General features: G+C 33.6%; 2 protein-coding genes, 1 long non-coding RNA gene and 1 pseudogene across 9 annotated transcripts in view; 2 read left to right on the forward strand and 2 right to left on the reverse strand.

Moving 5' to 3' along the window:
- AP-2mu (adaptor protein complex 2, mu subunit) lies at window positions 1-3891 on the reverse strand. 2 transcript variants are annotated; one of them, XM_029316614.2, is made up of 5 exons: window positions 3560-3891; window positions 2372-2750; window positions 2049-2299; window positions 1726-1982; window positions 1-1646 (listed from the first exon to the last, which is right to left on the reverse strand). In XM_029316614.2, the coding sequence occupies exons 2-5, from the start codon at window positions 2709-2711 to the stop codon at window positions 1166-1168; spliced, it is 1329 nt and encodes a 442-aa protein (XP_029172447.1). In that variant the 5' UTR covers window positions 2712-2750; window positions 3560-3891; the 3' UTR covers window positions 1-1165. The 2 variants fall into 2 exon arrangements, with proteins under 2 accessions (XP_029172447.1, XP_085343146.1); XM_085487020.1 differs by lacking the exon at window positions 3560-3891 and adding an exon at window positions 3314-3516.
- Window positions 3446-26056, forward strand: part of LOC114941601 (uncharacterized) — a 23918-nt gene continuing 1307 nt past the window's right edge. The window contains exons 1-8 of one of the 5 annotated variants that reach the window (XR_003821678.2): window positions 3446-3819; window positions 3948-4218; window positions 4819-5163; window positions 5340-5491; window positions 5604-5774; window positions 7986-8188; window positions 9768-9937; window positions 25878-26036. This is a non-coding gene — a long non-coding RNA (uncharacterized LOC114941601). The other 4 variants (XR_003821677.2, XR_003821676.2, XR_003821680.2 and 1 more) reach the window with 4 other exon arrangements.
- LOC146721344 (anaphase-promoting complex subunit 2-like) lies at window positions 6099-6830 on the forward strand (annotated as a pseudogene).
- LOC114941597 (uncharacterized) overlaps window positions 10395-26056 on the reverse strand; it is a 23137-nt gene continuing 7475 nt past the window's right edge. Inside the window, exons 2-9 of one of the 2 annotated variants that reach the window (XM_029316612.2) lie at window positions 19651-19893; window positions 19241-19308; window positions 17760-17889; window positions 17161-17622; window positions 16188-16379; window positions 15999-16100; window positions 15655-15870; window positions 10395-15183 (exon numbers count right to left, since the gene is read on the reverse strand). In XM_029316612.2, the coding sequence (XP_029172445.1) occupies window positions 15076-15183; window positions 15655-15870; window positions 15999-16100; window positions 16188-16379; window positions 17161-17622; window positions 17760-17889; window positions 19241-19308; window positions 19651-19893 (1521 nt within the window). In that variant the 3' untranslated portion in view covers window positions 10395-15075. The remainder of the gene's footprint in view (window positions 15184-15654; window positions 15871-15998; window positions 16101-16187; window positions 16380-17160; window positions 17623-17759; window positions 17890-19240; window positions 19309-19650; window positions 19894-26056) is intronic. The other variant, XM_029316613.2, reaches the window with a different exon arrangement.

Below are 26056 nucleotides of genomic sequence, written 5' to 3' on the forward strand. Positions count from 1 at the left end.
TTTATTTTAACACATATATTTAACGCATGTGAGCGTTCTTTTAGAGAGACAAAGTCAATTACGTCGGTATAATCGATTAATTAATGTTTCTTTCTAATCTCATGCATAGATAACAGATTATCAGTATCGCACATTTCATTGAGCGCATCGCAACCTTATACAACTTATTTTGCTCCATCTCTGATACTCCAAAGAGGCCATAATTTTTTCTCTCTCCCTCTCTCTCTCTCTTCTCTCTCTCTATATATATATATATATATATATATAAAAGTATATATATAATTAATCATATAAGAAATAAGTAATTAAAAATTCATGTATATATCGATATATTATGATACAAAAATTAATTATCATGATTATTAAAAAAAAGAATTCTTTATATATAATAATATTATATCCTACAAATATATTTATTTTAAAAACGTAGATCGTCGTATTGTATTAATTCCAGAGGAAAATCAAAATTTGTTTTATTATCTATCTAAAAATAATATAACATATTTACCATTCTTATTATTGCTTTGGCGTAAAAACGAAGTAAGAACAAATAAAAGTCCCATTAGAATGTTTAAGAAAACATATAAGCTCATGATCATACTTAATTATTATCTTCAGCAACAAATTTTGCATTAAAATTCTTAAGATTTATAAAATCCAGTTTGCATAATATGGTGCAGTGGCTAAGTTGAAAAATCAATTAATATGAAAAAAATGGATATGTGAAAAAATTGGCACAAAAAATAACGTATTCGATATCATCATTAATTGCTTAATATTTCCAATTTAGAGAATCTATTTCTATTTTGAATTCAAAAATGTATTTTCACATTAAATTGATATAATAACAGCCAAATAAAGACAATTTAAATAAACATTTTACCCTAATAGGCAATGCAAAAAAATGTCTTACAGTTTTAATCCTGTGCGAATATAACAGAATTCCTCTCCTCCTAATTGTTACATTGATACATTCTTCGTCATTTCGCTACGTGTTGTATACAATTCGAGATTAGCTGTTCCAAACTTTTTTTTAAACAGATTGTTTCGCTTCGAATATGCGCTACAATGAAATAAGATTCAATATCGATACTTAGTTGCAATTTCCATATTGAGATTTACTTCTTTACAATTATTTATGCCTGTTCGACATTATTCAAAGTTATTAACAGCGTGTCTCGTACAACCCGCTGCGTCCTATGTAGCGGACCCATTTGATCACATCGTGATCGGAATAATTCAATTTGGACTCGAATACTTTCAAGTAGCGCACTTTGAAGCCGGACGGCGCAAACGGCACCTCGAAGTTCATCGATATCGGCGGCCTCGTCCACTTCTTCTTTGTGTCCGTCTCCAACAGATCGATCTCGGCGGACAGTTGGGTCTCCTTCATGCCGGCCATACGCTTGATCTTCCACACGATCGCATTCTCCGACGCCTTGTACTTTGCCTTACCCTTTAGACATATTAACTGTACGCCGGCGGTGTTCAACGGCGTCGGGACGCGGACCTCGATTTTCTGCCCTAGCAATGACGGCTTGAAGTTTGATTTCAGAACCGCTTTCACCTCCATCTTCGTTCGGCCTACCTCGCGCACTAATGGTATCACGCGGAAGGGCAATGATATATCCTTCGTGGTACGATATCTGTAATAAAGACAAGGAAATATATGTTACATGATGAAAATCGCTTGAATTTGTATACATCTTCTTGAACGCGTTTCACCTCATCAACTCGAATTCACCGTCCGGTGGTATAAAACTAATGGAATGTTCGGTCTCGAATTTGCTAAGCTTAACGCATTGATGAAATTGGCAGTCATCAATAACGACAACCGGTTTGCCGGATCTGGCTCCTGTAGGATCGTCGCCACCGCCCCCGAGTCCGCCGCCTCCTTTCATGCCCTTAGATTCCATCACGATCTTGTCGTTGATTCCGAACTTGCATTCCGGCATACCGGACAAGTAGGATTTCATTACGACCTGAGCAAAGGATTTTTTATTACAAATCTGCAAATAATCTTAAATTTTTTAATGTAAATAATTTACCTTTCCGGCAACGTGTGCGCTAAGAACCTGGCCCTGAGGACTCATCAATAAATTCACGTATTCAAGCACATCTAGGAAGAGTTCATTGCGTCTGTACTTAATGCCCTCTCGTCTCCATCCAATCTGACCAGTGACTTGTGATGTTATTTGAGCCTGTTCCTCCTTGGTGGCTGACTTTACTCCTTGTTGAGTAATAAACGTTTTCAACACTCCTGTGTCACAATTCTGTGGATATCCAAAGTCGAGTATCTCTGCAAGAGGATAATGAAAGTTGAGAAAAAGATTACACATAATTATTGACATATCATAAATTAAATGCTTACCATCAAGCAGCTCATAAATAAGCACAAAATTATTCTTGATGTTCTCCTCTGATATCTTGCCAAAGTATGACTGCATAACATCTATGATCTTCAGCAACAATTCAAATACCATAGCTGCATTAACATTTTGCTTGGTGACAGCGGCTAACCAGATATTAGCACGCTTTATATGAAAAAACGATGTTCTGGCAATGTTGGTTACTGGCGAGCGTACTTGTTGTCGTGCATGGATGACATTCACGCGAAATGCATCCACTGCATTCCGGCCAATATCATCCCGATACACTCGAGAGATCAGCACCTCTCCCTTATGATTGTAAACGAACAAACCTCCTATCATTTTGACGAAGGCTAATTAGCCTATTGAGTCAAAATCAATCTGCAAGAAGAAACAAATTATGAATGACAATAAAAAATATACTTTTACTAATTTTGTAATAATAAATGCCTGTTACATAACAAGCATAATTAAATTTTTTCTACATATCCAAATTTAATTTTTAAAAAATAACCAATAACTCTGCAACATTTAGATCAGAGATATTTTATATATTTAATATATTAATATTAGAGATATAATATTTTTCTAAATTTCTAATAAGGAACGACAATAAAAAATATGCTCTTACTAATTTTGAAATAATAAATTCTTGTTACATAACGAGCATAATTAAATTTTTGTCTATACATCTAAATTTAATTTTTCAAAAACAACCAGCCAATAAATCTGCAACATTCAGATTAGAGATAATATTTTACATATTTAATATATTACTATTAGTTCATATTCTCTTCTAAATTTCTGACAGAGAATGCTCCGAAATTTGTCAAATGCTCCAAAATGTGCATAATATTACAGAATCGCATAGTACAGTAAAAATATAACAATTTAATATTCCTTCATTTAAAAAATGCATGAAAAATCACAAAAAAATCTCGCACATCGCTCAAGGAGAAGCCTTTAATTAGAGATAAGGGCGTCTTTCGCGACTGATGCAAGTAGCCAAATAGGGTCGAAATAAACGTCCTTATTTCTTAAATGACACTTGGAGCTGTCCGTCCGTCCGGCACGTCTTGCGAACGGTTAATATCGATCGAACGTGGAGCTCTTTGCTGGCAAATCGTGGCGCTCGATGGAGAAACGTCATCGAAACGCCGGCGTCGAGTTGGATCCGGAATCTCACTTACACATGACACCTCGAGGATGGTCCCGACTGGAGTTCCGTCTACAATTCCTCGTAACCGCCCTTCAAGATATGGTGCGATACCCGGAGCAAAGCTAATAACCAGCGAGTGACGAAAGCAACACCCACTTTTTTCCGATATTGCCAACGAGAAACGACGCGAACAACGAGAATCGAATAGATCGACAACCGGATGTGCGATATACCGCAGCGCCGTTCGCGGGAATAAAGGAAAAGAAGGATCAATAATATAGTTTAGAAATGGTAATGTACCCTTTTAATTTTTAAATATTTATGTCATTATTAAAATATTTTCGCACACACATGTGGATGACACATTGTGACATATATTTATGATAAGAAATAAAACGATTTTTCAAAAATATCTTCAGAGAGAGAGAGAGAGAGAGATAGAGAGAGTAGAGAGATATTAGAGATGCTTCTCTCTCGCTTCACCATATTGCGCACCGATGGACGGCGGAGGGCAAACTGTCATCTGTCATGCGCAGCTGTTTTCCCACTCTGCGCTCCGTCACGTGACGCCCCCCACTCCGCGCCCCGTCACGTGACCCGTGATAGCGTCGCCTGGCGGTCAAATGTCAAACCAGATTCAAAGTCGCACGCGTCTAGATGTACTCCTCTTTTTCGTCATGATAATTATAGGTATTGTACGAAAAATCTTTAATTAAAGCAGTATTTTGTGCGGTGACGTTAAAAGCATTGAAGCATGCGAAACGCAGTTATAAAGCACAACGCGTAAAATACTTTGATCAAAGCGATATTACGACTCGTGAATAGTGTTTCGCAGCGACAACGAGACATTTTGTGTTTTATTTTAATTGTATGTATGACCTATTCTTACATTACATTTCTTTCCGAGGAACAATCTATTAAAGTACATATACGTATAATGCATCTTCGCAAAATAAATGATCGATATCAATGTAACAAACTTTGCACACGCATCTCTTTCCGCGAGTTTCTGTTTCCAATTCGCCTTTGTCGGAATTTTAGTACACGCGTGATTTAAATACGCATTTTGAAATATAGAAAGTGAAATTTACACGATAACATCTAACGTAGCCCTCTGAGGTTCCATGTATGTTTTTATTTGGATTAGGCATAGTAGTTTTTTTTATCAAATACTAAATACTTGATCAAGGATTCGTCGAATAGTCAACTGCTGTTTATGATTGCAGAATCGAATAATTTGATAATTATTTATTTTTTTATTTTGAAAATTAATTACTTTTTCTTTCACAGACTGAAGAAAAATGTATGGAAGAAGAGTTTACGAAAGATGTGAGAATTTTGAAGCTGTTTAATAATTCATTGAAGACATTGTTATTCATCATATAAATATAAAACATCCAGCATATGGCATCAGCATTCTAGAAAAAATTCGAGAATAAAGGAGACAACCAACGAAGAATTGTTTAAGTCTGCTGTGGACGACTTGTACATTATCTTTACAAAGCTTCTATCTGTTCTAAACATGTTGGAATATTTGAAACAAGGATGCGACTACAGATTCAGCGATAAGTGTCGAAAATGATATAAAATTGCCTGTAATGTGTGTATTCTGCAATATAGACAACTTTTTGCAAGGTAAAGATCTATTTTAATGTATTCATATTTATGATTTATCCAATATTTATGAAATATATACAGAGAAATATGTTTTGAAACAAATATATGAGTTACTTGGAGATTCAGTATATTAGCTGTACTCATGCAGGGAGTCGACAAGTGTCAATCAAATGATTGTTTATATGTTTTACAAGACAAACAGAAAACTAATTGAGCTGAAATTATTGGAGAGACTCGTAGGAAATGCATTCACACATTGTTAACTCATATTTTGATATCAAGAGTCATATAATTCAAAAAACATGTGACAACATTTAACTTGTCATAATAGATTTTATTAGAAAATGTATGTAAATTTTTATTTCTCTTTTTCTTTTCATTGATCTTATTATATAATTTATAATAATTTTTATCATAATGATAGTTATATGTATGATGAAATATTTGACTTTTTACAGTGGTTTGAAACTGTTGTCATGTTAGCGGATAAGAATCTATTTTAGTGACTTTTTGGAAACTATTGCACTCAGTGTGATGATGAAATCTGTAGTGCTATGAATAGAAAACAAAAATTATCTCTATTTTCTATGCCAAGATAAGGATCAATCATTTATTCAACATAATAACAGGTCTTACATTAAATGTCTTACATTAAATATGAACTATATATGTATATTACATAGGCATAAATGTCATATATACATAAATATAATTTTTTAATTTTATATTATAATTGAGATATGTACAGGGGATGTATGTAACAAAATTAATTTATAAGTGACAATGAGATGCTAATGTTTTCTGAAATCTTAGAAAGATCTGATTATGCGTGAATCATAATATACTGTATGCTGTACTTACGAAAGAAAATTTATGATTTTGCAATAAAAGTGCATATAAAAATATATATATATATATAAATACTGGTTGTCGTTGAAGAAGACTGATAACTGAAACTAGCAAATGCAGACTCAATTGAATAAGTATATGAAGGCATTCAAGCTCTTGAAGGGGAACAGTACGCTCTGCTGGAAGTTTCATTTAGGAATGAGCCTGGAAATCAAATTAGTAAAAAGAAACTTGAACATAAACGCCGATTCTTGTAGCTTTAGGATAAAAGTAATTACATATTTGGTAATATTATCAGAAGTAATGACAATAAAATTATCACCAATTAAATAAGTTGAATTATAGATGAATAAACATTCTGCGTGATCGTAAGATCTTCTGAAAGGAACTTTCAATGAAGTATATGTTCTGCAAGAAGAAAATACGTCCAAGATTTCTTTATCGATAGACATCGTCGAGGAAAAAGAAACTAAAAGCGTTATAGGCTTGGTCAGCGATTAAAAAGAAGAGGAACTGCAAGTTTTTTGTTCTATACATTGTCGGGATGTTGACAAATCTAGATTCGATACCGATAGAAAGAATTCATCAGACGTTGAAAATGTTTGCATCTTAAATATCGGACATCGTGAAATATGGTTTACCGGAATTGAGACAATTTCTGAATAGGAAAGTTAGGAAACATTGCTTATTTTGTTCTCTAATAGTTTTAGCGATTACTGAAATCATAAGTTTCCATTGTCTTACTTTTAATTCTCTACATTTTGATAAATGAATAAAATAACACATATGTACTTAGTAATGATAGAAGAAAATATAATTTGTGATATTACATTTAAGAGAGCAATATCTACTTTCTTATCGTGTAAAAGTATTTTTTTTGTTTTATAGAAATAAGAATTTTGCCTAAAATATCAAATTAATAAATAATCAATGCATATGTACATAAATAGAAAATAGAAATCCTATTCAGAAATTTTGTTTAGTTCAGTTTAAGTTCTTTTAGTCCATTGAAAGAAAGTTGTCGAATATTGAAAAAATATTTGTATTGCCGTTTATCATAGTATTTATAATTTGTGTATAAACTATTTTTTATTTGCACTTTTATTGAGAATCATAAATTTTCTTTCGTAAGTAACGTACAGTATATTATAATTTACACATAATCAGATCTTTTCAAGATTTCAGAAAACAAGGTAACATCTCATTGTCACTTATATATTAATATTGCTACGTATATTCTGCACATATCTCAATTAAAATAAAATTGTAAAAAGATTCTTCTTTACACACAATTGCAATCGAAATCGGAAAACTATTTTCTGTGATAAAATTATTAATTAGTTATTAACTTTTACAGTAGTTTAATGTATATATTTTTATTTGATTGATTTAAGAATCTGAATGAGAAAGATGCATAAATGCAATTAAAAATTCAAGTTTTATAGCGATTTTTAGGAACAATCATTATTTCTTTCATCTTAATTAGAGTCACAAATATATTTCGTCTGATGCTTTATTGTTTGATTCATCGAAGAGCTAAACATAATTAACATTTAGAATTTAATCCTATATTTTTTTCATGAATCTATGACATGAAGAATATTAGATAATATACAAGCCTTTATAAAGGAAATATTAATAATGTAAATTATAAGATGTCAATTCTCGAAAAGTGCACAATGATATCGTTCAAACATTTTTAGTCTTAAAAACAATCTCGATATCTAGTCGGTTTCAGTTAAACTTGTTTTTATCATTTTTCATCTATATATATTATCGCAAGAAATTGTAATTTTGAAATGATTTAAATACAATTCGAGATAGTATTTCAGAAACAATTCCAAATCTTCTAACATAATAAGAGAAATTTGGTATAAAGGAATGAACTAAAGAGATTATTTATTAGATTAAGTGTAAATATTAAATTTGTTGTATAATTTATATATCTGTGCTTCCATTCTTTCTTAACATTATTTATCTATTCCTTGCAGCTACAAGATGATTAATGCATACGACTACCTGTTGATTCTGCGCGTACGTGACTACCTGTTGATTCTTCATGCACGTAACCATCTGTTGATTTTGTGCGCATACAACTATCCGTTAATCCATTGGGAAAACATGATTATTCTTATTCTCCCAAGCATCTTGTGGATTTTCATCTTCATCAAGAGATATCAGCTTCAGATAAAGTGTAAGAATAGTTTGTTATTAATTTGCTTTATGCGCAAATTATTTATTGCGGTAACTGTTTTCAAACGCAAATTTATTACTTCCATTCGTTAGCTGTCAAATGATAATAAAAATGCTGACTTGCCATCTTACACTTGCACGTGCAAACATTTGAGAAGAGATGCAAACGGATAAGTATATTAGATGCAAAAGAAATACTGCATAATGCGAGTCATATCTGCGTGACTCTTTTAATGAAATCAGCTGACTAAACGAATTATTAATGAAGAAAGAGAGAATCGGAAAATTCCACTCACGCTATGTAAAAATATTTAATTTTTGAGTAAATATATTTTACGTTTTATTGAAAAATAAACACGTCTGATTAAAATTATAAAATCAATATAAATTTGAGAAACGCGCAAAACATGATCTTTTTATATTTGATTTTATATTTTATATTCTAAAAAGAATAAAAGAGACGGGAAATAAAATGCGATAAAATAAATGCTAATTTAAATGACAAACTCATATTCTCCTCATCGGATACTGTCAATGTGCTTTCGGTATATCTGTTTCCGCAAGAATTCCGAGAGGATCCGGTAAGAATCCGTCGTATCCCATTTCCTGCTCCTCGGAAGCAGAGAAAGAGGATTTAAAGCGTCCGTAAATGGAACAGATCAATTGCGCTTCGTTTCCGCAGAACTCGTTTGTCAAGAAAAACTCCCATTGAATGTTTTCATTTCCATTTTCCATTTCATTAACGTTCTTCGAGTGTAGGTGAAATGATCCACGATTCGATTGACGTTCCTAATTGAAAGTATCGTTCATTTTTATCCGCTTTTAAGACGGTTCAGCTTGTCTCAAGTGGATTTTAAAATCTCCTCGAGATGAGCACTCAATCTTTTCGACGGGTTCGGTCAAGTGCTTTTGATCAAAGATTTTATCTTAAAATTAGCAGTTCTTTCTTGTTATATATAAATGATTTATATAGCAATTTTATGGAATCAGAATTAATATATGTATGTATGTATGCGAAATATTAAATTATACAAGTATTTTTAAATATTTTAAAGATTAATTAATTATTTATTAGACACGATTATTAATGTATCACTTCGTTACTTAATTTATTTATTTGAATCTGCGATTCGATTATTTTCGCGTATTCTCAATCCGAATTTTTTATTTTAATTGTACCTATTTATAATTTAAATATTTTTAAAAGATAATTATTGTATAATTTATAATTTGAGAATTTCTGTCACCTCGATTCTTACTTGATTATATTTTAATAAATTACGCATATTAGCGCTTGATTATTTTAAAATGCTTGTACAATTTAATATTCCGCGTATATATGTATACATGCATATATGTATTTATAACTTATTGTTAGATATATAACTTTGAAAAATCGATGTATGCATATATAAAACTTCTATTTATAGTACACATTATTTTAAACATTAAGTTTTTTATATATAATATATCTATTTTTTATGATATACATATATATCATAATAAATAATAAATAATAAATTTTTTGTGGTATCTGAGAACAATCTAAATTAATTTTAAACAATCTCAATCTTTCATAGGTATTCCAAAGATTAAACAAAGCGCTCCGAAATCATTTGGTCGACTAGCAAGTTGAAGCTGTTTAAGATGCATTCGGATCATTAACAAGATGATAGCGACCATAATCAGAAATACCAATCAGCTGATAACGACAGATCGATATATTTAGCTTTCCTATTCTTGTATCAAGGTATGCCTTCATAATTTAATAATGTATCAACAAATTATTTATTTCATTCCTCCCTCTTTTTTAATAATTCAAATATTGAACTCAAAAAATTGAGTTTTAATTAGAGAATTAATGAGTTCCTCCTCTTCCCTTCTAATGCGGGAAAAATATCAAAGATAGAAAAGCACACATATGTATGTGTATATATATATATATGTATGTATATATATATATATATATATATATATATATATATATATATATAATAATTTTAATGCTATAAAGATCACGCTTTTAATAATCATCTTTAATATCACGCAAATTATTTAAAAAAAATTGTTATATAAAAGTGCCTTCTTCTCTCCAATTTTTTATAATTAATACAATTTTCAATACTTTGAATTCCTAGATATATTTTGCAATATTTAACTTATAAACGCGAGTATATATTATATAATATAAAATGAGAGAATCTTGATAGTTTATCTCGAATATATTTTATTATACATACATTATTGAAAATATATACATGGTAGACTGCAGCTTCTCGAAGCAGCGAAGTGTCAATATAATTAGCTACATTCGTATGCGAATCTGTTTCTTTTTTTTATTTTTTTTCCTTTGTTCGACGACGTCCTCTCGATAGCCAAGGTCTTTCGAGGTTGTCGGGAGGCACGTGTAGGCCGACACGTGTAGACCATGGATGTTGCACGTGAAACATTTTTTGGAGTTTCCGTTTATTTCTTAAAACAGCTGATTGATAGTGGCCGATTCGCCTTGATCCGATCAATTCGGCGAATCGTCCTCGGTTTATCACGACTATTACGAGACTGATCGTGTCAATCGATACACGCAGCGGATATCGGGATACTTTCGCTGACTTCGATTAATATCTGAATCTTTATCTTTCTCTCTCTTTCTCTCTTCTAGACACGCATACACACACATACAGGCAAACACGCTTGTGTACACTCATCTCTCGCCCTTTCACCCTTTACTCTCGCTCGTGTTTTCTCTTTCTCTCTCTCTATCTCTCTCTCTCTTCATTCTCTTCCTATTCACAGCCTTCCTATTCAGACCTACTAAGCCTTCTCTCTTGCACAGCCAGACATTTACACGATCATTCGGCATCAACGCTTGGATCTCTTACTTCCTTAATTATCGTTTACAACACACGATTCAAAAAACGGTGACAACTGTGGATTATTATAATTAATTAAATTGTAAGTGGCGATCATCGAAAGTGTGTGATGGTACTTCGTCTCTTTTCTCAGAGAAATTCAAGCGAATGTCGTTTATCCGAAAATCGTCAAAAGCAAGTTTCGCACGCCCAAGGATCAAAGGGATTCCCTCTTCGCAGGCGGCTTCTTACGGTCATCAAACCGCGTGATTCGTTACATACATAGCGTAAAAACGCAAAACATAATTAACGATGACAATAATAATACAATGATAATTCCCGATCGATCGTCAACGACTATAATTAACTCCTTCCTTCGCGAACTAGCCTCCGGCGAACTGTCATCATCGCAACCTGTCCTCAACCCGACTCCATCCGGAGTTGCCGAGTTAAACCTTGGTTCAGCCAAACAACATTCTATATACGAGCGTTACAATTTATGTTCGCGCTGCGAATGTCACTTTGTTCGCAACAATTTCACCGGATACAGAAATTAGTAGTCTTGTAACATTTCAGGCACTGCGATTGACTTTGTATTTTGAGTTTAACTCGCGCAAACCCCGATGACAGTCGATCGGGACCACACGCTAAAATGTTGGGTGATCTTTTTCACTCTTCAAATATCCTAAAACAAAATCTCATTCATTCGCTTCTTTCCTTCCAGCTCGTAAAATCGCCAGAGCTCGAATCCCGAAAATGTACATAAATTAATTCGCAATTCGGAGGAGCTCGGAAGAAAAATTAACGCAAAAAAAAAAATATATATATATATATATATATATATATATATATATATGTATATATATATTTATATATATATTTATACGCTCGTATCGAGATTCGCGAGAGAAATCGGAAAGCCTTGCACGGGTAGCATGTGTGATGATGTGTAATATATGTGTTTATGTGTGTTATGTGTATGTCCTGCATCATTGCATCGATTTTTTTTATCTCATGCGTAATCGTACATCGCTTATTAATTATTAACCTGATTTCAAACGATACACGTTTACAATGATCACGTTATTCCTCTAGGGATGACATGCAGCGTATAAAACATATCTTATCTATATATTTATTTTTACTGTTGTTTATATATATATATATTTTTTTTTTATATATATCTAGGTTGCCGCATCCGTTATTTCTGTTACGCGCTATATACTCAATATATATATATATATATATATATATATATATATATATATACATATACATATATATATATATACATATATATATATATATATATATTTACGCGGTACGTCCCTTACGTGCTACCAAAGGTAGATTAACAATCGGTTCATTGTGTTCCTTTTTCCCTCCTTCCCAACGCTTTTCTCTCAACGTTACATTGTCAGCCGGATATACACATTCGCGATTCACGAATCAAAGATAGAGGAAGGAAAATGTTGAGGTGCGTCTCGCGTCTGACGGATATTGCACTTCGAAACTGGACCGCTTAAAAATATCAGCGCGTTTTGGTCTTCGACCGGCCATTAACGCGTCCAAAATGCGTCCTCGAGTAAAAATCTGGCAAGAGTACACTTCTAAAAATATAGCCAATGCTTGTGTGTGTATATGTATGTATGTATGTGTGTGTGTGTGTACGTGTGTTGTCTTTTATATTCAAAATAAATTTTGTCTATTCCAAAACCCAAATCCGTTCCGTCGTGAGAATTTTTTTACGGAGAAACTACGCAGTGTGGAATTTTCTCGTGTACAATTAAATGGAAAATAGTATATGTATATAAATCCACATATATATACATATATATATATTCATATTTATATATATATATATATAGGGGTTGTCGTATTTTTTCCCGTGATCTATTCGCAGCTTCGGGAAAGCATGTTTAATATATTTCGCGTCTCGTAATGAATTGCTTCATCTCTTGATAGCGCCTGCAAAGGTCCCGCACAAGTCGGTTGCTTCATCGAACAATATATATATATAATATATACTGTGACCCGATCGAAAGATTGACGCCGATCTTACGATCGAATTTTACGAGCACTTGGCCAAAAAACGTTTTTTTTTTTTATTTGTTTGTTCTCTCTTCACCATCGGGCACATCGTCACTGTAGTCACGAGGAGTGATCGGGGATCTCGGGTTGGCAAGATCCGCCGAATTCGCGATATACCCCCGTGGCTTCATGATACTGCCGCCATTCCGTTTTACATTTTTTTTAACCTAGGCTTAAAAAGTAAAAAACGCCAGCGCTGTTCGCCGCCAGCTCGAAGTTAATCGGTTTAACACATTAACGCTTTGATTCGTTTTTTTGTCAGTCTGTGCTCTCCTAGTCCATGACAAGTTACAAAAAAAAGATAATAAAACAGAGAAAAGAAAAATAAAAGAGAATAGATGTCCGGGCTGTCGAGGAGAAGGTGGTTTTTTTTTTTTACATTTACGCAGGACTCGAAGGTGTACGATTCGCGGACGGATCACCGTGTTTGTCCGCGAATCGATGTAAAATGCATCTTTCGCGTACCACCGCTAAAAGTCGCGGTGGTCAAAGACGAGTCTTGAAAGACGATAATCGAGCGTCTTTCTTTCTCTCTTTTTTTTCTCTCTTTCTCACTCTGTCTTACACAAGTGTCCACAATCACGATATATATTAAAATTTCCGCCATTAAAATTGAATTGTGCGCCCTTAATGCGAAAATTTTCGCGACACGCGTTCTTCGTTTTTTTTTCTTTCTTTTCACAAAAGGAAAGAAATTCGTAGGTGTCGCATCATCAATAATCACGCGTACACACGCGATCCGTTAATACTTTTTTAAACAGACATAGAGAAGAAACATTTTTCACCGAACGTTTTATTTCATCGGTAATATGTCTACGTTATACGATAAACGATAGTTAATACCCTAAATATCATTACGACGAGATTCGATTTCGCGATTGTTATACCATATTTTTTTTATATTTTTCTTTTTTATCAATAGCATTTATAGGCAGTGTTCGTTGAGAAACTGCTATACAGTTACACATCGAGATGTGTATATATGTATGTGTGAAATTCAATTTCTTGGATACAATTGCCATACATTATACGCTCGACTTGATTGCCCCTAAAACTACCGTTTTCTTCTTTTTTTTTCTCCCTCGCTCCCCCCCATAATATACGCGCGCGCGGGTGCTCATTAAGATATTTATAAGACATTTACGCGTATCTTAAAATAAGTATCTCGTGTTTATCGAGCAACGTAAATCGATAAACTTGCTTGCGTAGCGCTAGGAAAAATACGCGTCCAAACGCTAATCAAAATAAGCTACACGCTTTTAAATACAATTACGCTCTCTTTCTCGGTATAAGCGTAAGTAGCTCGGAAAGTACGCGTGTCATTCTTTTCCTTCCGCGTTTGATAAACGTCAACTTCGCTAAAATGAAGATCATAGAAAAAAACGATGATATCGCTAAAGGAAACCTGAGAATTTCTTTCCTTTGCAGACTAACTTCCCGCACATAATATATATATATATATATATATATATATATATATATATATATATATATATATATATAACCGAGTAACGATGCACGTACTACATCGAGATAACGGAGTACAAATAAAAAAATGATTGTAAGTATAGTAGTAACAGCGGTAGTAGAATATAGTAAATAGTAGTAGCAGCAGCAGCAGAGGTCATAGTGGTAATTGCAGTAGTAGCATCAGTGGCTGTGTTGATGATGGTGACGGTTTTTTAACTTCACTCGTTGCGCAGCTCGGAGTTCTTGAATCGATTGAACGATTTGCAATTGATAAGACCGAAGTCCCCGGTTCTCACTTATCAATGTGTGATAGGCAACCAGAACAACCCTCCTCCGGTAACCACGGGAGAGAGAGAGAGGTCCCCATTAATCGCCCGTAGCAGCTGGCGATCACCAATAAAAGGTCCACTGTGTAATCCCCCGTGGATATATGTCGGACGATTTTTTTTTACTTCGGAGTTAGGAGTTGAAGGCAAAATCACAGAATGACGCAGCACCGACAATATCGTTGTCGCGAGGCTCCCGCGCTGGGTGGCGGAGTCGGCGGTGCGAAATACGCGTGCACCTTTAAGTTGGGTAGATGGGCCTGGAATAGTACAAAGGACTCAATCTATGTAAATTAACGAGATAAGAAGACTAGGAGACTATTAATAACCATATGACATTGTTTTCGTAAACACATAGATTATCATAATTATCGACAACGTATAAGATTACGGATTTGTTCGTCAAAATAAATGGGGAAAAAGATGAGTTTTTAAACTGCAGTCTCTACGGCAATGCATCTATGATAATGTATACCATAAAACCGAGTCCCTCGTAAACATGATTCATAGCTAGGCGGAAAAAGCACTAATTGTACTCCGCGGTCGGATAGAGTATCGTAATTATCCGGATGGTACTTTTTGCGGAATGCGCGATATCTATAATTCATAAACAGTTGCGTGATACGCAAATATTACGGACGCTAGCAATAACAATATTCCGCGGGATTTCGCTTTTTCCGCCCGATATGACGATCGATCAGGGAGAAATAAATAAATGAGTGACACAGTACTCTGAGTTTACGTATGCCCTCTCTGGTAATGTGTAGGCAGTCGTAAAGTTCGATACGTTCAAGATTGTGGCAGGCCTGCATCAGATGATTCAGACCGTTGTCCGAAATGTTCGGGCAGTTGTCCAGCTCCAAGACGGCTAAGTGTTCAGCTGCGCAGGGCGACAGCGCGATTTGCCGGAGGCCTTCGTCGGTGATCAGTTCGCAATGCGACAAACTCTGTGCGCAGAAAATAGCAAAGTACATTAGCCACGTGTTATCAAAGCTCCCCCGATAAGGTTCGATAAAACGAACGTTAAACACGCTTTGTATCTAAACGAACGCTGATATATCGAATCATTACTCACCAGTTTCTCCAATCTCGGACAACCCATCGCTAAGTGAGTTAGGGTGGCGTCGGTGATTAAAAGGCACTCTTCCAGATCCATCTTCTCGAGTAGTTTGCAATTCTGGAAGGTCGAGAGGGTTTTGATAGATATCTCGCTTTTCGAGAGAAAATTCGAAATAAGTCGCACAATTAGCGATCATCAACTCACTCTCGCGAGGGCCTGAAAGCCCGTGTCTGTGAAATGGGTGCACGCGACGCACTCGAGTACATTGAGGAGTGGACAGTGTTGTGCCAGGCTAATCAACGTCGCGTCCGTTAAATTGGGGCAATTCGACAGGCAAACGTAATGCAGCCGTGGACACCGTTCGCTAAGTTCTCTGACTCCGTCGTCCGTTATATTCTGGAACAAAGTGATTCTTCTTACTACAATGCTCGAACGACGCTCGAGTCTCTCCATATCTCCCAGATACAAAGTTAAAATTAAATATATCCCGCGCAAGATTTATTACCGACACAAAAGAGTTTTCGCTTTCACTTTAATAAAGTCAAAACCTTTAGTATTTCTTTTTTTATTTCGTACAAACGGGTGCTATTAAATCAAACTGCAGAGTTAATTTCGCGCAAACTTGGTCGATTCAAAGAAGAAGAAGAGAAAAAATTCAATTCTCTTTTGATGACGCGAGAATAAGTCTTATCTCGAGAAAAACACAATGAACACAGTAGGAAAAATTATTTTGTTTAAAACGGTCCCCGCTAAAATTTTTGTGTTAAATATTTAACACTTCATGTGTTAACATATTGCTGTTGTGTTGAAAAAGATGTAAGAATAACACAATGTGCATCTATTTTTAATTTTACATAATAAATATATTCTGTTTTATTAGTACAAGATTTATCTGTAAAATTTACAGAGAAAAATGTTTTTATTTTGTAATATAAATGGGGATGATAAAATTCAAAATTTACATATTTTTAGTTAATTTTTACAGTGAAACCGTGTTAATTTTACACAAAATTTATTTGAAATTACTTGAAGTTAAATTAACACAAAAATTTCTGTGGACCGTTTGGGACACGTGATATCTGTCAAATTTAGCACAAATTTGTCAACTGTGAACGATGACGAGAATTGCTTATCTTCGCGTAAGCTGCGGATTTATGGAGGCTGATGGGATAAATACCCTGCACTCGTGCAGATTGATCGCCTCGAGATTAGGACAGTTGCGCGCCAAACACATAACAGCCTTGTCGGTGAGCTGACGACAGCCCTTGCTGAGGAAGCTGCGAAGCTCTGGGCAGCCCTTGGCGAGCGCGTCAACCCCGTTGTCAGTGAGCAGCTCGCACCACGAGAGATTGATGTGAGTGAGCAGCGGACAGCCGGCCGCGAGATCCTTCAGGGACATATCCGTTATTTCGGGACACGAGTCCAGGTTCAGCCGCTGGAGCTTGGGGCAATGACTGCTCAGGGCGGCGCATGTCGCATCCGAGATCCTCTTGCACTGGCTTAGATTGAGTTCCTCGATATTGGGACATGATTGGGCTAGGGTACGCATCGAATTGTTGCCGATGCTCTGGCATCCCTTGAGCGAGAGCTGCCTAAGGAATCCGCCGCAACGCCTCGAGATATTTTCTATTACTGGTCCCTGCGCGCACATAAAAACACATCCAACATCCTCATTAATCCCCACATTAAAAGTATGAGATCTCGTTGAGCAAGGGATTAGTATATAGGAGCGCGAGGATTATTTATCATCCTTTCTAGAGCAGAGTTTCTATTTACCTCCACGTCTCGTTGAAAATCGAAGAGATCGATCCTCTGCCAATTGGACCCATCGAGCGCCAACACGTTCCAGGCCTTGCTTACTTGGGCACAACGGCATAGCGATACGACATCGAGGTACGAAAAAATTCTGTCGATCACAGAGATTCGTTAGCGCGTTTCATCATTACTTTTGCAAACTTGAAAAAAGTGTGGACTTAAGCTTTTCGCGGGGCTAATAGAACCTTAATGTATTTTACGTCTCAATTCGTACAAATCGTGTTTGCGCTTCGGAAAATAACAAATTTTGAAAGACAAGGATAAATGCGCAGACACAACTATAATCTTCATAAAAAGAAACTTATATTTATATTTTTATACAGGGTGTCCCAGTATTAATTAGCAGGTTTCTGGGATCATTTGGAGACAATTTTTTCTCAGCGAACATGTCGAGAGAGCCCATCATTTTTTGCATGTTCCCAATTTTTGTCATCATGTAGGTACACGATAAAGATACGAATCTTAAAGACTTTAATTTAAATTAGAATTCTATTAAAGTGAACTCTTGCTGAAAAAAAATCGTCTCCAAATGATACACGGAGAGATTTTTCTTTTAAAATTCACTTTGAAAATGATAATCGTGGGGTAATTATGATATTGGAAGAATTTTAGGAGTTTCTTTGATTAATATTTACTACAATAAAAAATATTAAATATGTACATAGTAAAATTAATCGAACATATTTTATATCTCATTGTGATAAATATTATCAGAGAAACTCTTATAAAATTCTTCCTATATATACCACATTGTCCCATAATTTCCAGGGTAAATTTTAAGAGAAAATTCTTTCTGTGTATAGACAGATACTATTTCTAATTTTCCTATAAAAAAATTAGCAAATTTCTCCTTTGACAAAATTTCCATAAATGCATTTATTAATTTTTTATTCTTCGTATTTTAGAAAAATTTCGGAAATCCTGTAATTAAATTTTTTTAAATCTGAATTTACTGTACTTTTGTAGTAAAAAAAACTTGAGAATTAGTTTTCTTTTCTCATTACATTCTACGTTCAACTTATCGTGGAATATTGATGTAAAAAATAGTTTAACATACTAATGGATTTAGGAAAACGTATGTATCGAGACTGAAAAATAAGATACTTTTTAAAAATAATGCATTTCAAAACTTGTGCAAGAAGTGTTCATTTTAATCAGAGAAACTCCTACAAAATTCTTCCAATACCATATTTATTGTCCCACTAATTACCATGATTTCCAGGATAAATTCTGGAACACCCTGTATATACCTGTAGATTCGTATTATATTTAAAAATGTTTAAAAATAAAAATACGACTTTAGCACGTGCGACATCTAATTCAAATATACAATGGGTGTCTTTTTTTTTTATACAACTAAAATAAAATCGTCTATTGTGCGGCGTCTCGTCGCGATAAGACTAATTTGCATCGGGGTCAAGACTAGCTTAACATCGTCGTACCTGAGTAGCAATTCTTTTGGCAGTTTCTTGTTAATCTGCGCCTCGTCATCGTGAAACACCCATGTTAGCTGCAACGAAAGACACGTGATTAAATATACGACCGTGAATATATGTATATATGACGAGGCGGACCGCGGTCGTGTTATCGCTCATCAGGAGCCACAAACGTTCACGGAGAACAGCTGACATTCCGTCTTCGTTGTGTACACACATACACAAACACACATTGGAAATGGGAAAATATCGGGAGGAGAGAAGAACACACGTTAGATCCACGCTTTTCATGACAAGACAAGACAGGGGTCACGAGAGGGAGAAAAGACTCCTTTTCTGTCTAGTAAAAGAGATCTTATAAGCACTAGAGCTTCTTTGCATGCCCGGTGATAGAGAGTTCTCTTAGATCAACTAACCTGCATGTAGGATTGCTTCATGGTAGTGACAGGGTTGTGAGTGTGCGATTGCGACGTGTAATAACCGCCCTGATGATGATAGTGTTGTTGATGATGATGATGATGATAATGGTGATGATAGGATGGATGCTGCTGCTTCCACCATTGTCCACCGGTACCACCGCCTCCCTTTTCCGATTCCTCGACCGCCAGTACCCCTTGGTTCCCTCCTCCCACTCCTAATTGTTGGAGACTTACTTTTTTCTAAAAAAACACATCCCAATATCGTGTCATCGCGTCCCTCGAAAATCAGCGGAATTCGCGAATTCAGGAGATCTTCTAGCGCAAAAGCGCGAGGATGTATATCAGGGTGTATGGAAAAACCTGGAATTCTCAGGGAATTTTGTTCTATTTTGAAAAATCGTGGAATTCGATTTGAACTCAGGGTTTTTTAAACAATTTTGCTCCTTTCATTTTAAAATACAGTTTTAAAGAATTTAAAATTGATTGGTTTTATATAAGGTATATATTAAAATATAATTTATTTGTAATAAAATACTATATTACATTATTATATTAAAAAAATACTTCATTTATGTTGGAAATTATGTATAACAAATAAACTTATTTCGAAATTGTATTCTAAATATTTTTTAAAATACTTTAATTTTAAAAAAGTATATATTTGGAAAATCATGGAATCCTCAGGGAATTTATTTCTAAGATTTGAGTATACACCCTGTATATATCCATAATTTTATATCCCAATCGCGCATTCATTAATTATACACGAATATAGTCTATTTTAACTAACGATTGAAATAGATCTAATCAATTATAGATTTATGTGTTGTTACCGTTGTAATGAAATTCTCAATTTTCAGTTCGCTCGCTATCGGTTATGTGATAATTTAGTTGCATGATAATTAGCTTGCATGATAATTTAGTACTTAATACATTGAAAACTGACTTTTATTTGCTTCAATTTTAATACTAATCGTAATGTGTATAATTGTCGTTTATTGCAACACTATACGCTAATAACTAACATGACGTGTTCTAAATTATGAAAACCGCCTACGACAACATGCGTGACTTCCTTTCGCTATACGTATACTAATCGCCAATTAATTCATCGTCGATCACCGCCGTGGAACAATAGCGTATGCAAAGTCGGGATTCAAATGATGACATATTATTCTAATTGTGAAAGTGATACACAACTGTTAATTCGCAAGTAAATGTATTCGAAATACAAAGCAAGCGCTGCCAATCATATATGATCGCATATACACATATTATTAGTAGGTACATTGTTATTATAAAGCATAAAAAATATTATTCAAAAATACATGCGCATACAACAAATCAAGGATTTAAACATATGAATAAGTATGTAATTTTGGAAATAAATAAAAATGCATGATACATCATTATATATAAGGATACCAATTTCGACTCGTCATTAAGTTTTTTCAAAGATGATAATCTGTCAGGTAGACAAACGACCTGCTTTATGTAACAGACTAAATATACATCAACATTTGATTACATGCACAGTAGGAAAATTTGTGTTTTATGTTGAAATTTTCGTGTCAAATATATTTAACACATTCATGTTAATTATTAAAACAACTGAAAAAGATGTAAAAATAATACAATGTGCATTGTGTAAAATTAAAAATAATCAATTTTTAATTTTACACAAGGAATATGTTCTGCTGTATTAGCGACAAGACTTATCTGTTAAAATTTACGGGAAAAAAGGTTGATTTTTTATTTTATAATATATATGTGGGGATAATAAAATCTAAAATTGACATATTTTTAGTTAATTTTTACATTAAAACTGTTTTAATTTTACACAAAATTTATTTTAAATTACTTGAAGTTTTACAAAATATTAACACAGTATTAAATTAACACAAAAATTTCTGTGAACCGTTTGGGACATGTGATATCTGTTAAACAAAAATTTTTCTACTGCGTGATTGAACGCATATCGCGGTCTCTCATATCCTTCATTAATTAGCGCGAAATTTTTTTTATCTCCGAGTAATTTCGCGTTTGATTCTCGCCGAAAGCTATACAAAAGATGGAAAAGCGAGAGCGTGTATCTCGTTGAAATTATGCCGGTCGAATATTATTTTTTTTTTTTTTGCGGTGCTCGAGTTCCGTGTCTCGTTGCATTTTCAACGAGGAAAGCCCGCTCGCAAAATGCTTGATTATCAGGAAGTTAATAAAAGTGGAAACGAGCGCGATGGCGCGCACTGGATGCAGGATTTCAAACAACGAACATTTTCAAGTGCAAGTTGTTCTCGAATGAATCTCGAATAATTTCCTCTTTTTTCTCTTATGTTAACGTAATGTTTCATCTCGGCAGATGAAACAGCGAGTCTAATATCTGTGTATGTGTGTATATATGTGCACACGTTCCCTGTATATGTGCAATATAATATAATATTGTAAGAAACACATTAAACTAATGAGTTGCTTGATCGCATGTAAGATGAGAAATAATTAATGATAACAAAGTTTCGTTAACGTACGGTTATTTAAGTAATTAAATAATCCAATTAAATAAAAAAATATGTGCGCTCAAATAACACTCTTTCGTTTCGAGAAAGGAAAAAATTATTTTTTTACTCTCTTGCTTTTTGTGTATCTTTTTAACGCGGTCAGTTGTTATAGCTGCATCTTGTCAATGATAAAAATAAATCAATGAACTCGCTTACGTCTGTAAGATATGTATATACATAATCTATATACAATGAGAGAACTCATTTCGCATAGAAATAAAAAAGGTAAGGATAGACCAGGATCACAATAATGATAGGTAACAAAATTATAATTTCCAATGTGTTTTGTGTTTAACATTTATTTATTGAAAGCCAATTGAGATGAAAAATTTTGTTTTCTTTTAATTTCTTCCGCGACAAAAACAAATTAAAATTGATATTTCTCAAATTTTTAATTTTAATTTGTTTTTATCGCGAAAGGAATTAAATATGCCAAGAATGTATAAAAATTTAGAATATAAATATATTTTATCGAAAATATATATAGACTCGTATACATATATTGTTTGAAAGATATTTATGTTTTATTGGATTTTTATTGATATTTATATGATTGTTTTTTTAAGAATTTAGTAATTTGATATTGACTTTTTCATGTTAATGGAACATAAATAATTTTCTGATGAATGTAGCAAGAGATTGGAGTCTGCGCCAAGATATTTTCTTAATACATTCTCAATATATGTACGATGTGATAACAGAATTATTACATTAGGATGCACCTATAACATAAAAAAAATATAATGCTTGATATATGTATATGCACCTCTATATTTCGCATGCAAAATCGCGTATGCAAAAATTATCATGCAAGCGTAAATTATTTAAAATAATGTGAAAAAATTTGTCGAATAATTATAAACTATCATTATAATTTCTTCGTCAATTTCGGTTTTACAATACTACCCAAAATCTCTCTCTCTCTCTCTCTCTCGGATTTTAAATCTTAAAACTCTTTCAATAAATTTTGGTATTTCACAATTCATCAAAACGTTCATTATGCCTAAAAATTTCCGATTCTCCAAGTAAAATAAGGGCGCGCAGATAGGCCTCATTCCATTTTTGCGAGAAATGATCAATTCGCTTGCGGATTTCGCGTGCGACGCGAGGGTTTATTTTACTTGGTCTATACGAAATTGGGATACGTCCTTTCGTCATTGGTGCGCGTCCTTGAAATAAAGCCTAGAAGCGCTTTTATCAATAATGACCGTATGCATAGATCGCGCGAGGCGGCTCTTCAAACTTCCATGCCTTATCGTATCAAGTATGCAGGGCGTTGCATAAAATTATACGGGATAACGAAGGCGGCCGGGTTCAGCGATAGCCATCGATGCGAAGATACGCGATTGCGTTCGGCCTTAAACCGCAAAATATGAACACACAAATATACACACAGCCTTGTGAAAAATTGCGATTCGTATAATCCGGAATAGAGTCCTCTAGGTATGCACGGCGAACGAAATATGCAGCTAAAATAGCCGCTGCGCGAAAGAGATCCGTTTTCATTTTATATTCCAAACCGCGAACATTGTATAATTCAGATATATATATTTTTTTCAGTTTCCGTTTTGTTCAAATCCAGCTTTGTATCTTCGAAGATGAATAGAGAGCTTTAATTCTCGCGGCAACTACTTTTATATTAAACATTGCCCTTTATCCTTTATGTTGAAAAATATCTATTCGACACATTTTCTGTATATTTACGATCTCATGCGAATTAAAAAAATATATATTTAAAAATATCGCGTGAAAAAAAATTAATTAGACGTATATCGATAAATTTATCTCTGACTAACTGTACTTAAGATTAGACTGCTTTTACAGTAAGGCAGTACGTTACTGTAAACAAGCCACGGCAATATACTTTAATAGCGTTATCGTTCGATGTGGATTTTCCTATTAAAAGTTAAAGCACGCTTTCTCACATCCCGAAGAGTGCTTCTTAATTATCTTTTTATTACTTAAGTTTGGAATTAATTATCATAAAATATTTAACATATTTCTTTATGTATGTATACATATATAAACGATTGCACATGTCTCTTGATTTGACAATTTATTTATATACATATGTACACGGAATTTTCTCTTACAATTAGAATTTACTCTGAAATTAAAGTAAATTAAAGTATAGTAATTAAAGGGACAATATGGTATTGGAAGAATTTTATAAGAGTTTCTCTGATTTATCACAATAAAAAATATAAATAATTATTTTAAAAAAAGAAAAAATTAATATACGTACGTAGTAAAATTAATCGAACATATTTTATTATCTTATTGTATAGATATTAATATTTTTTATTATTGTAAATATTAATCAGAAAAACTCTTATAAAATTCTTCCAATACCATATATTGACCCATTAATTATCATGATTTTTGGAGTAAATTCTAAGAGAAAATTCTCTCTGTATGTATTAAATAATGATAGATTAAATTCTTATATAATATAATAAATTATTATATTATAAAATTGTTATATTATATTATATTGTATTATATTAATTACACAGAAAAAAAGAAGTGTCAAATAAACACTTATATATAGTTCAACGAAGAAAAGAATATTAATCTTATTATTAATCTTATTATTTAAGAATAATTTTCTTGGATAAAAAAGAAAAATATTGTATAGAAAATAACATAAAATAACATGTTTCATGATATTCTTCAGATGACAATATATGTATAATATTGAAATAATAATGTAATATGACTATAATATTGCAATTTAAAAATTTAATAAATTCTTGTAAAATATAAATATTATTAAATATAAATATTGTTGTTATATTAAAATATAAATATTGTTGCGTATATACAGTCGATTTGACACTTCTTTTTTCTATGTATATAATTAAATTCTTATATTATACAATTAAGAGACACGTGCATTTCAACTGCACTGATATACATATATACCTATGCATATATGCAAAGCATTGACACTCTCTTGGCTCCGTTTCTCGATTCCGCGCGGACGGGCCTGAAAAAAGCGGCAAAATAAACGGACATCGAGATTCGGGAATACGCCTTAAATACACACACACGGGCGTCACATCACGCAGCCGGGTGTAATATAACGAAATTTTCCCGCGTCGCGTGTGTTGTAAAATTGTAAATGAACGCGGAAGACAAATAGCGGGGGCGCGCCGTAAACAAAATACGAGATTGCCTTCTATTATTCCTTATCTTTATCAGGGAGACCCGCGAGAGAGCGAGCGGTATTGCGGTCGCGAGAGATCAATGCGGTCGCGAGAGATCAATGCGGTCGCGTCGTCGAGAATCCCGCGATCGGGAAGGGAGAAAAAATAAGAAACGAGAACGACAGAAGTCGCGCGATAGCTCGATGACAGATAGAGCTTCTATATATTCTTCAGATTTTTCTCCATTCCATTTTCTCGCGGATCAACTAGCGAATTAATTGCTGCCTTTTTCTCTCTGAACGCTATATATATATATTTTTTTTTTAAATAGACGAGATTAGATATATTATTCAGAAATTCAGATTAATTTTGAATCAGTGTATATAATTAATTATTTTTTATTTTTTGTGTCATCGTTATTATTTTTGTATTTATATTATACATTATTTTTATTATTAATTATATTTTTATTAATATATAGAATGATTGTTTTTTTATAAGACTTGCATTTCCTTCGCAGTCACACACTGGGATGTAGATTCAATTTTTAGAAAATTCTGTTGCCGGAGCATGATGCAATGTGACGTCATTTCGCGTCCTACAATTTCTGTTTACGTGTCACGACTATATCCTTTGCCGTGAGATTTTCCCGTGAGAAATACCAAATTTCGAGTGATATCTTTTTGCGAAAAAGGAGAA

The sequence above is a fragment of the Nylanderia fulva genome, unplaced genomic scaffold (genome assembly GCF_048542155.1).
Source record: "Nylanderia fulva isolate GAGA-0341 unplaced genomic scaffold, ASM4854215v1 Scaffold5, whole genome shotgun sequence".
Taxonomy (NCBI): Eukaryota; Metazoa; Arthropoda; class Insecta; order Hymenoptera; family Formicidae; genus Nylanderia; species Nylanderia fulva.